Source organism: Etheostoma spectabile, chromosome 8 (genome assembly GCF_008692095.1).
Source record: "Etheostoma spectabile isolate EspeVRDwgs_2016 chromosome 8, UIUC_Espe_1.0, whole genome shotgun sequence".
Classification (NCBI taxonomy): domain Eukaryota; kingdom Metazoa; phylum Chordata; class Actinopteri; order Perciformes; family Percidae; genus Etheostoma; species Etheostoma spectabile.
This window is the reverse complement of record NC_045740.1, coordinates 27,975,839-27,987,527: the sequence shown is the minus strand read 5'-3', so window position 1 is coordinate 27,987,527 and position 11,689 is coordinate 27,975,839. Positions and strand designations below refer to the sequence as shown.

The window sequence follows — 11,689 nt, the reverse complement described above, 5'->3', positions numbered from 1 at the left end:
TCAGTCATTTCAGCGTGGATCCAACCACGCGCTACCCCAACATTAGCCTTAACTTCCTCAAGCCCAGCCAGGTAACAAATCTCAGCTGCTATCTAGCATTGGCAAGGCACAGATTTTTTAATTCATGCAATGCAGTATGTTTGGAATTTCAGACATGTTATACATGTGTGTATGTTGCAGGTGCGGCACCTCTGCGACACAGGGGAGTCCAGGGAAATCCACATTGAAATTGAGAATGTGATCAACTCGTCAACACCCAAGTTGGCCAGGAATGGTTTGTATCTATTCCATGCTTTTAAAGTGGTTTAGTAGTGGAAAACATGAATGATTCTTTAATGTGCTGATCGATCAGCGTAGCATTTTGCTGCAATCCCTGTTGCTGAAATGTAATAATGAACTATTTTCACTCTAGACAATTGCCTGCTTGACAAGCAGTTGCAAGGTAAAATAAAGTCCAAATGCATGGTGTTGCTTTTTTCAGGGATTCCAAATAGCTTACACAGTTCACCTGCGATGTACTCAGGAATGAATAATGTAAAATGATATGTTGAATGATGGAATTTGTGGATGGACTGATTGCAGCCTGTGAATTTAACTCTGTGTGTACTAGCTTGGTCATTGACACTCTTTTGAGCACCACGGTTTTAATTAGCGGTTTTATTTAATGTCCGTTCCAGCTGTTTTAAAGGTATTTCCTGTGAGTTCTGCATCCTCTCCTAACCTTTCATGTGCATCCTTGTACTCCTTTTTAAAATGCTCTCATGGTTCATAATACTTCCTCATTGGCTGGGTAAAATTGGTACTAACATGGATAATGATGCCATAGATGACAAAACTCAGCCTCGCCTGACCAAGGCCATGAGATTGCCCAGCAGTAGATGTGTAGTGCTGCCAAAAATAGATTTCTATTCCTTTCCATGTTTAATCCCGATTCTGCTCAACGTGCTGCCCTAACGTCAAGCCTGTCATCTCTTCTTCCCGCCACCCCAGAATCCATAGCTCGATCCAGTAAGCTGCTGAACTGGTGTCAGAGACAAACGGAGGGATACAGAAATGTTAACGTGACGGACCTTACCATGTCTTGGAAGAGCGGTCTGGCCCTGTGCGCCCTCATTGACCGATACAGACCGGACCTCCTGTGAGTATCTGAAAGAAACAACATGCAGAACACACACCACAAAGGGCACAGATTAATCCGTCTTTATAAGAAGGGGGGATTTTTCTGGCGGAGATGCGTGGGATTTCTTCATATCCCTGCCCCCCCACCAGTGGACCATATAGTATATACTAGGCTTGCACGATTCAGAGGAAAAATATGAATCACGATTTTTTTTAGCTTAGAATTGATATCACGATTCTCTGCCATGATTTTTTTCTCACACATTGCACATTACCATAAGCCGGTAAACATAGAGGCTTCAATGAAGAGAAAGGGGGGGGCATTGCAACACTTGGGAGGACTTTAAAACCTAGTTTTATACAGTCTATGTTTAAAGCTCACAGAAGGAAGTAGTAGCGTTTGGGATACAGTCGGCTCGTAAAATCAGAGGAGAATCGAAGTAAAAAACCAAAAGATTATTTTAAAAAAATCAGTTATTTAAAAATGAAATTGTGAACGGGGGAATCGAGATCGGGATTTTAATAACAATCTTGTAGGCCTATTATATACACAAATCAGAAGTATTTTAAACTGGTGTTTTATAAAGTAAAGCGCAATAGAACGCTATTACCAACTACCACGGCGGTGCCTTCATTGGCCGTGGTAGTTGGTAATAGCCCGATAAATTGAGCGGCATGCGCTGATGACTGTTACGTTTACGCACCAAATTCCTGAGGGTCATTACAAGCGTTTCCTGGGCAAAGTGTACTCCGATCGCCACGATGTGCTATGTCATTTGGAGATCATTTTTCCATTGAATATTGAAATTTAATTTAGTTCTCGCATGATTTGTTTTTTTGTGCATGAACCCCCCTGGCTTTTTTATTTTTATTTTTTATTTTTTAACAAATCTCACCCTGTGTATAAGAGAACATTTGTCAACTCTACCACGCGTGTCCCTTTACTGTTCGAGTGAAAGGGTTTAAACTGCTGCTGCGCCTGGAATGATTGGCCCACTGTGTTTATATGAGTTTGATGGCTTGATGGTTGCCATTGATGTTTATTGTCTGGTTGGGACCTTGGTTTTGAGTTGTACATCACTGTAAATGAGTTGACAGCTAGCAGTCATAACGTCCTCCTGACATCCCGGCTTTTTTCTCCCACACACACACATAAACACTCTCCTTATCCTTACGCACTCTATAAACAACACAGTCGCCATCCACATTGTCTAATGTAGTTTTTTACCCTCTGGAGGCAACGTGGCAATTAACATTATAAGCCATTAGTGTATGTGCTTGACCTTTACCAAGTAATGTAGCAGTTGTGCTCTGCTGCCTTTGATGATGGGAGGGGGAGGGGGAGGGGGGAGGGGGAAGTGATGGGTGGATGTTGGGAAAACGGTGTTCACGTGTACGCATGTACAAGGCGGACGGTTAATAGGGATGAAGTGGAGGCTCCACTCTGCCTGATCTTCTAATGCTAATGCTTTTAAATGGACTTTATGTGCAGTTGAGATGTATTGACGACCCATCTTAATGGTATCATCGGCTGCAGCATATTGACATTTACAGTAATGCTTTCCACAACATGTACAGTAGTGTGTACAGAAATGCTTCTTCATTAGTGTTTAATGCAGGATCAGTGTCGGTTCATTTCCATTACGTCAAAGGCTGTTGAATGGTTGTGGCTGGAAAAATATTAGAGCCCGACCGATATATCGGCGATAATAGGCAGTTCCCAATCTATTGGTATCGGCATTTATAATGGCCGATAAAAAAAAAAATATATATATATATATAAATATATATATATATATATATATATATATATATATATATATATATATATATATATATATATGTGTGTATATGTTTGTTTTTTTCTTTTTCTCATAACTGTCATCCATGTTATGAGCGTTGGCGTTGCATAATTTGTCTACCAGAGGGCACTATATTCAAACACATTATATATCTTGTAATACAGTTATCGGCTTCAAAAATAATTCTAGTGCAAAAGTCACATATTTTTCAATCTCTTTTTATTTAGTACACAGAAAAAATGACTTATTTTCAAATGTATGTTGCCCGCCATATTCCACTACTAAAATCTAAAAGCTGCAATCTTATTTGATGTTAAGAATCCGCTCAATTAAGTTGTGAACACTTGGTCTGTGTACAGTATGTGTCTTGTGTTACGTTTAAAGGAGCCAATTTAAAATTATTGAGATTAGGGATCAACCAATATGGATTTTTTTTTACTACCAATACCGATTTTTTTTCTTTTCATTTTTCATCAGCTTTAACCGATGACCGATACGGGCTGCCGATTTTCTTGAGCCGAGACTGCTTTTGCTCCCTTAATTTACATCATAAAAATGTAAACCCTGCCACACTGGATTTTTTGGGGGAATCTGCTCTTCCATTTCTTTAAAAATAATAAACAAAAACACAGATCAGCATCACATCTGCTATCATCTTACATTCATATCGCCCAAATAATGCGTGTAATCATGCATCATGTGGATGAGTGCACTGCATATCTGTTGAACTGTGCGAGGGTAAAAGGCTTTCATCAACATCTGCAACACAGCCTTGATGATGCATTGCTTGCTGACATATTACAAGAGATATAATCAGGTCATCACAAAATGTGCTTTGTCAACACATTTAAACAATTTAAGAAAACAATAAACCTGAAAAGTGTGTATCGGCGAACGCAGCAGCCGCGCAAATATCGGCCCGATATAAGGGCCGGCCGATAAAATCGGTCTATCACTAATTGAGATGAATGCTTATTGGTTTCTGATTAGCTTTTTCTATTTGTCCCTTATCTTTGTCATGTTATTCACCGCACCGATCCTGTCCCATCTCATTCTCTCTTTGGTCGTCCCCCCCTGCCCTCAGTGACTTTGATTCCCTGGACGAGCGGGACCAGGAGAAGAACAACCAGTTGGGTTTCGACGTGGCGGAGAGGGAGTTTGGCATTTCGCCCTGCATGACCGGCAAGGAGATGTCTTCTGTGGTAGAGCCAGACAAACTCTCCATGGTCATGTACCTCAGCCAGTTCTACGAGATGTTTAAGGACACAGTGCCCCCCGGAGGTGAGAGCGGGCGATACAGTAGGGCTTCTTATTCTGTAATCTGGTTTTGTGAGGTGTCAGAATTACAGACGTAAGAGGCTTTGAAAACATAACTACCCCTAATACTGAGAGATTTAGAAGTACTTTTTGGTGTTTTTTTTTTTATTTAATTTTTTTTACTTTGTGCATTTCTGTTCAGATAACCACAACTTGAGTCCCGAGGAGAAGGCAGCAATGATATCCAGCACCAAATCTCCCATTTCATTCCTCAGCAAACTTGGTCAGAGCATTGCAATATCCAGGAAACAAAATCCGAAGGTCGGTGTCTTAGAAATACCTGTTAGCACCCCTTCATTTGTTTGAAAACGTCAAAAATTGAACTTGATCACGTGAAAATAACTCATGTGTCATCAGCAGGACAAAAAAGAGAAGGATGTGGACGGTTTGGGGAAGAGAAGGAAAACCAGCCAGTCTGAAGATGTGAGTAATTCTGACAACAAACTCGTCTCAGATGTTGAGCTTATGGTTATTTTTCAAACAGCCTATCCGACCAGAACAGACTAATGAATCCCTCTAAGACTGACGGCAACAGGAAAACAGATTTGACTGGTTTTCCCTATTTTCTCACAGGAGGAGGCATCCAGGAGCGGTCGTGACGACAGGTCGCCTGTCCCAGCTGTCCTGTCGGAGAGAAAAATGGACTCCTGCGCTGCGGGGAACCACAACAAAGTCAAAGTCATGGCCACCCAACTGCTCGCCAAGTTTGAGGAGAATGCTCCGCAGCCTACAGGACTCAAACGGCAGGTATGGAGGAAGTCGCGTGGTTCATTTTGTGGTAATACATGGCCCATGCTACACTTTCTGGATATTGTTGGAAATTCAGAAATTCATTGTGGTAAGCTTTTTTCCTACAATGAATACTTTGATGACCATGTAGATTTCCCGCTGTGTGCGACAGGGCCTCTGGTCTCATGAATCATGATCGACATGCTGTTGGCCACTGTATTAATGAGCTGACGTACAGAATGGTAATATTGGTCAGGCTAGGTATTGTTCCTGCGTCATGTAGGCGGCCTCACAATGCTGACTGGGCCTGGGGGGCTTGGGTGAATTGGTTCACAGGGCTTTGGTTCGCTTGCCACTGAGAGTGGGAGGGAGGAGTGGGCTATATGAACACTAGATGGTATTGTTGATGGAGAGAAAGACAACTCTCAAAGTTGAAAGAAATGTCTTGTAACCGTGTCTTGGAATAGCTACTTTTGATTTCTGTATTGCTTTGGCCATCAGAAGCCTGTGAAAATTGCTGATTTATGTTAATATGTTAAAGGCGCCCTGCCACACAACACTGTTTTTGCTTGCATTTTTTACAAATATGTAAGGTCCATATGTATTTGTGTTATGTTGTGAATGGGAAAATGAACTGCTACCTCCTCTGTCAGCTCTAGTCATTGAAAAGAAATTAAAGGAGACATCAGGCCAATTACAAAAGCTGGTCAGTCTGATGTCGTGTTGCCTGAGCTCATTAATATTCATGAGCTCGCCCAGTTGCACTGGGTAAAGGATGCTGATAGCCAGGCTCTCATTGACTAGCTGTTAGCCAATCAGAGTCAAGCAGCTTGGCTAGTTGAATATTAATGAGAACTGTCACAAATGGAGCTGAGTCTTCCCGCAGGCTTTCTATACCACGTTAGAATGGCTTGAAACAAGGTACCCAAGGCTTTTTTTCCACAAAAAAAGTTACAGAGTCCACGGTAGAACTTTAGACATTACCACAAAGTAATGAAATACGTGTGGCAAGGCACCTTTAATACAAAACTTAAAGGTTTGTGGAGAAGAGTTGTGTGGAGCAGTTGCTCGGCTAAAAATACTTTCTGCACACTGTTTGTGTATTTCCTCTCTTTCCATTTATTATTAATGTACATTCTGAATGGCATTTGCTGTTTAATTATCTCTAAGTGCTATTATAAATAGTACCCAACTCTCTCAGCATGATAGTCTTATGACTTTGTCATTTCCTTTCCAACACACATTATTTTCCAACCACTGTGACTCCATCCACCCATGATTCACTTCCTTCTCTCTTGTTTGCTTTTTTCTCTCCTTGTTTCCACCTCCCGTCATGGACTATTTCATGATGCCTTGCATGGTTATTCGGGCCTCTCACCGGCCACACTCGCTGTCACTCATCGTTATCTGACCACAAAGGGGGAGTCTCTGCCCAATCTGGACCGGCTTTCGCCCCTTATCCCGCCCAAAACCCCTTTGAACGAGCCGGTGCGCCTGGCACCTGTCCCGGCATGGAGAAAGGTAAAGAGTGGAACTGTATCCCCATAGAGACTAACAACTAGGCCAACCTTCTAACCATATGTCCCTGTGGTGTCTCATAGCCGGGAAAGCTGCTTTGTGCTGACCTGTACTAGTCTGAGCCTCACCTCCTCTGTAGACGGTGTGCAGATCTGTTGTGTGAGATTCGGAGGAATTAACTCCCTAGCTGTAGTTGTGTGGTTAACACGGTGTGAGTGTTTTTAACTTCTCAATCAAGTCGCTGTGTTTGTGTGTGTTTGTGTGAGAGACGCACGAGTTCATGGGCTCTCCTCCTTGCTTCTCCTGTCCTGCTTCAGAGACGCACACAGCAGCAGGAGCAGCTGAGCATTCGCTACAAAGAAATGATCAAGTGTCAGACACTGCCTAGCAGAGGGGAGCAGGTATGGTTAGCTACCCTGGCCTGGTAGTCCTCCAGCTCCTTTCACACCCCATTAAGTCCAGATTCCCCCCCCCCCCCCCCCCCCCCCCCCGCAGCTGGGAAGGGAAGGTAGCCTCACCAAGCCAAACAACATCTCCTGAGCTCATTATACAATATGATTCTTGAAAGGACCCACTGAGAACTAAATAAGTCATAATAATTATGATAAAAACAATTGTGCGAAGAGCCCGCCCGATAAAGGTTTTCTAAGGCCGATATCAATACAAATATTTGGTGATTTTTCTTTTTACATAATTTTTTTGGGCTTTTCTGCCATTCACTTTTGACAGGACAGTTAGGTAAGAAAGGGGGAGGACATACAGGAAATAGTCATAGGTCGGACTCAAACCCTGGACTTAAAAATCCAATATTCCGACATATCAGCTATTATGTATTCAAAAAAACAAAACTCAAAATGCGTGACAAAACGTAAACAGATTTCCCTAACATTAGTTATTTGTCGTTATTTCTCTGTCCTCTTTAAAATAATATGAACATGCAGTTTAAAAATAAACTTGTTTGTTGATTTATTGTCAAAACAGAACAGAAAACATCCAAATATATTAATGCTCTGATAATTTTTTTTTAATAAAAATACAAACTTAAGATATGAAACTTAAAGTCCTTTGACCAAAAATCCAATAACAAAAAAAAATCAAAGAGTGTTGCCAACAGGGACGTTGTAGAGCGCCCTCTGGTGGACAAACTATACAACGCATGCACTCATAACATGGTTGAAGAGTGTTTCATTTTATTTTTTCAAAAATTCATTTATCGGCCGTTATAAATACCGATTGATACCGATCGAGCCAATATATCAGTCTGGCTCCATTTGTGTGTATCCTTGAGGCCAAAAAAACCCCACTTGAATACATTTTCTTTTACATAAAAGATTGGCAAAGCCATTTAGGTCCATGTTTGCACGCCTGGAGTCTTCTTCATCCTGTACATTTGCGGCCACGTGGGCACCCAAGTAGCTCAGTGGGTTGAGCGGGTGCCCATGTACAGAGGCATGCTCCCCCGACGCAATCCGGCCTGTGGCCCCTTTGCTGCATGTCACTCCCCCTCTCCCCCTTTCACACATCTCTGTCTGCCTATCTAATAAAGAAAAAGAAAAAAAAAAACATTTGCGGCCACGTGTCAATCAGTAGTGTTGTTAAAACAAAAATACGAGACCAGATATAGAGCAGAAACAGAATGGCTAGTCTCCTTTTATGATGTCTACCTTCCCCCTCTCTCTTGTTACCCTTTTTTCTGCTGCTTCTCTGTGACTTGAGAGGAGGGCTGCACAAATAATCGCAACTTTTATCAAAATCGCAGTATGGAGTAGTGCAGTATCCAAATCGCAAGGGGGGAGGGAATATTTGTCACAGGCAAAATATGTGTCAAACCATTCTGAATGAAGTATTGTGTTGCAGAGCCTACAAATCCTATCCTACAGAGTACACACTAAAGAAAACAAGTTTCTTTTTTTTAATTTCTTGTAAACTATTTTTGTGCAGCCCTACCACAGAGCTCCAGCCCCAGGCTCCCTGCTGTTCTTCTGCTATCAGTGTGGAAGTAGATACAATTAAGCTTGCTATTTCGTTAGCCACCAACCTGACTCGTAGGTGTGTTGAGTTGGTATTTACCGAGAAATATGCTACATCCACTCCTCCAGCCTCAGCAGAAGACCAGATGTAGCCGGCTGGCCTGCCTGCCTGCCTGCCTGCCTGCCTGGTTTTCATCCCGCTTTATTGTTCTCTCATGCGAATAATCAGAGTCAGCGCAGTGAAGTGGCAGCCAGCACCAGTTTTCTCCTGCTGATGCTTTTATTTATTTTATTTGTTTTGTTTTGTCACTAGATTAAGCGTTCCCCTCAAAGACATTTATTTATAGCTTCAAACTCTCCTCTTTAAATGGATTTAATTCACAGTAAGTCTCTAGTGTATAAGATATAATTATTTAAGCCACTTTGATACACTGTGGTCATGTTTTCTATTAGAACGCTTTCTACATACTGGTCTTTAAACTAGAGCCCATAGGCTGATAACCGAATATTTGGTAATTTAAAAATCCAATATATCAGCTGATTTATATTTAAAAATAATAATAACATAAACAGATTTCCCTAACATTAGTTATTTGTAGTTATTTATGAGTTCTCACTAAAATAATATGATCATTTGTTTTATTGTCACATGAAGCATATTCTCTCTTACTCGCAATATCATTTTCATCATCATTCTCTCATCACCCTCTGCTGAATCTGCTGTTCCTGTCCCTCATCTCTCAAGGCCAGAAGTGGCGCGGACCAACTGTCCAGCTCGGGCTCTCGCAGCTGCCCAAAGAAAACCATTCTGCTCCCTTCTTCCTCCTCCACTTCCTCGCTCTCTCTTCACTCAGAGGTGACACACAGTCTGCTGTATCTGTCTGTTTGTGTCTGTCTATCTCTGCCACAAATCCATGGCAAACCCATCCAGTGTCCCCCGTGTTTGTTCTCTGAAAGCATCCTCTTTTATTATCCCTACCCCAGATTTGACCTCTGCGGTGTGTTGCGTACATAAAAACAAAACCCGGCGTATTCCCAAATGCTCTTACTAGAGGGATTACAGTGTTGTTTACTTCCGGAGTGTGGGTAGTGTGGGTCATTATCTGACGAGCTGCAACTCAGGGGACCTTGGGTAGTTTCAATTTATTGCCAGGCACTGTCAAAGATTCTGCATGACAAGCACGATAGTCAACAACAATCTCCTCCTGTAAGAATCTGTTTACTCCTGATGCAAACCAAAGTGTTCATACAGTGTCTGTGTGTGTGTGTTTCTGCTCATTTTTGCCTTCAAGCACTTGCTTAAAAATCCAGAGGAAGAGGAGCTTGAATACTACGAGATGCCTCTAAAATACGGGGTAAATGAGAGATTGCATGGATATGCGTTGAACTTGTCACTGCTGTTGTTTTTGGTGTGGCATTTTCTGGAATAATGGTTGGGTAGGTGTGAACGGACTGCTTTATGAAACAAACAGTCAAATCAGGCCTTTCTTTATTAGTTTAGAAAATGTGCTATTGAAAGCATCAACAAGTCTCAATAGAGCTTACTTGGCAGGAGTGGACGCTTCCGCATCTGACAGACCCAAGACCCATTCACATACCTGGTATACAGGAGAGGGTGGATCGCCTAATCTCCAGGTTTAAGGGCAAACCTGACAGGCCACCAAAGGTGAACACCGTGCATGGACATTTTATAAGAATATGGTTTCCGATGATGTGTCGTTAGCATGTTTTATTGGGTACATTTCTTAGGTGGCACTGTATGTAAAAAAAAATAAATAAAAAAAACATGCTATTGGTGGGCATATGCACATCCTACGAGGTCTAATTCAAGCTTTCAACTATTCCTCTTTTGCCCCTGGAGCCTGACAAAAAGCCATCCCGTTTGTGGCACTTGTCCCGGGACCTGAGTGTGAGTCCAGGTTTACCACTATCCTCTCCTGACTCTTCCAGAAAGGTTAGGTTTTGGTGCTGTGTTCTGATTTGCTAACACATCTCTGAGAAATAACCTCTTATGGAAGTTTTTAGATTCTGAGAACTTAGTTGAAGGGCTAGTTCAAGCTTGTTCAATCCATGTGCATGTTCTATCTCAAAGTGTAGTCTGTTGTTTTGATAGATAGCTTGCCTCACTAACTGCAGGGCACTTCGTTTACCTTTTACCCACACAGGCTTACAATCTTATTTATCTTACATAATTCTGCTTGAATTCAAGGCTGACAGCTGGAACTATGAAAACAATGGCTTACCAACCATATGTGGCCTTTGCCTCAATGACAAACTTTTTGGAAAGGAGCTTGTTTTTGGAAGCTACTTAAAAAAGACAAAGAATAACTACATTTTCCTCCTTGTACATCCCTGTTGTGATTGAATCGTCTATTTCTCTGCAGGAGCAAACAAGGCCTCTACGCACTGATGATGAAATGCCCTTATATGTGCTTAGCATTCATGAGAGGACTGAGCAACTTGCCTCTCAGTTTAAGGGCAAGTCAGCCAGACCACAGGTGAAATGTCTTGATAAACATAGAAAGCTGATCATTTTTAATCATGTTAATAAAGGAAGACACAATTTTTGGAAGACTTGGTCAACTTTATCTTTTTAAGAGTAGACACCAAAATAATTGTATGTATCCCCAGTAGGTTGTTGGTACTGTTACATTAGTTAAGCGTGTCAACAAAACGCATCATTTGGCTAAACTAGTTATTGTAAGAAGGCAGTGTGTAAATTAGAACTCATAGTAGCAGTAAAACTAAATGGTAAGTGAATACATTTTATTTAATGATGGATACAATTCCACACAAAACAATTGCAGTATCTCTGTATATGTAGTAAATGGACAATGGGAGACTTAGCTAAGTTTAGCATAGCTAAACTTGACTGGAAAGAGATGACTATAACTATAATATACAGTTTTAATGCAGTAGGTAATAATACATTTTCAACTGTTAACGACTGTAGAGTTAATATGAAGTTTCACCTTTTAAACTGTATGAAAGTACAGTTTGTAAAAACATAGAACTAAGAAATCTTTATTTAAATAGCGCTAGCTGCCAACTCTTACTCAGCAATTTATGCTAGCATGTTGGTATTGAACACGAGAAGGAATGACTTAACGGCTTACAGAAAATAACTGACTCATTTTAAATTTTTGAGTCAAGTTCAGGTAACTTTTTATTGGCACACGTGCCAGTATAGGAATATCATGGAGAAAGGTACAGTAAATAACATGGAGGTTACAT

General features: G+C 41.3%; 1 protein-coding gene across 15 annotated transcripts in view; it reads left to right on the top strand.

Annotated features, from left to right (window-relative positions):
* Nucleotides 1-11,689, top strand: part of mical3a (microtubule associated monooxygenase, calponin and LIM domain containing 3a) — a 192,945-nt gene that overhangs the window by 142,849 nt on the left and 38,407 nt on the right. For 5 of the 15 annotated variants that reach the window (XM_032524024.1, XM_032524025.1, XM_032524023.1 and 2 more), the window contains exons 10-16: nt 1-71; nt 181-274; nt 991-1,138; nt 4,006-4,202; nt 4,381-4,499; nt 4,599-4,661; nt 4,812-4,985. The exon at nt 1-71 is cut by the window's left edge and continues 56 nt beyond it. In XM_032524024.1, the coding sequence (XP_032379915.1) occupies nt 1-71; nt 181-274; nt 991-1,138; nt 4,006-4,202; nt 4,381-4,499; nt 4,599-4,661; nt 4,812-4,985 (866 nt within the window). Of the gene's footprint in view, nt 72-180; nt 275-412; nt 443-990; nt 1,139-4,005; nt 4,203-4,380; nt 4,500-4,595; nt 4,662-4,811; nt 4,986-6,386; nt 6,489-6,802; nt 6,887-9,200; nt 9,312-9,747; nt 9,811-10,007; nt 10,122-10,316; nt 10,410-10,839; nt 10,954-11,689 lie in introns of all 15 variants that reach the window. The other 10 variants (XM_032524012.1, XM_032524016.1, XM_032524017.1 and 7 more) reach the window with 8 other exon arrangements.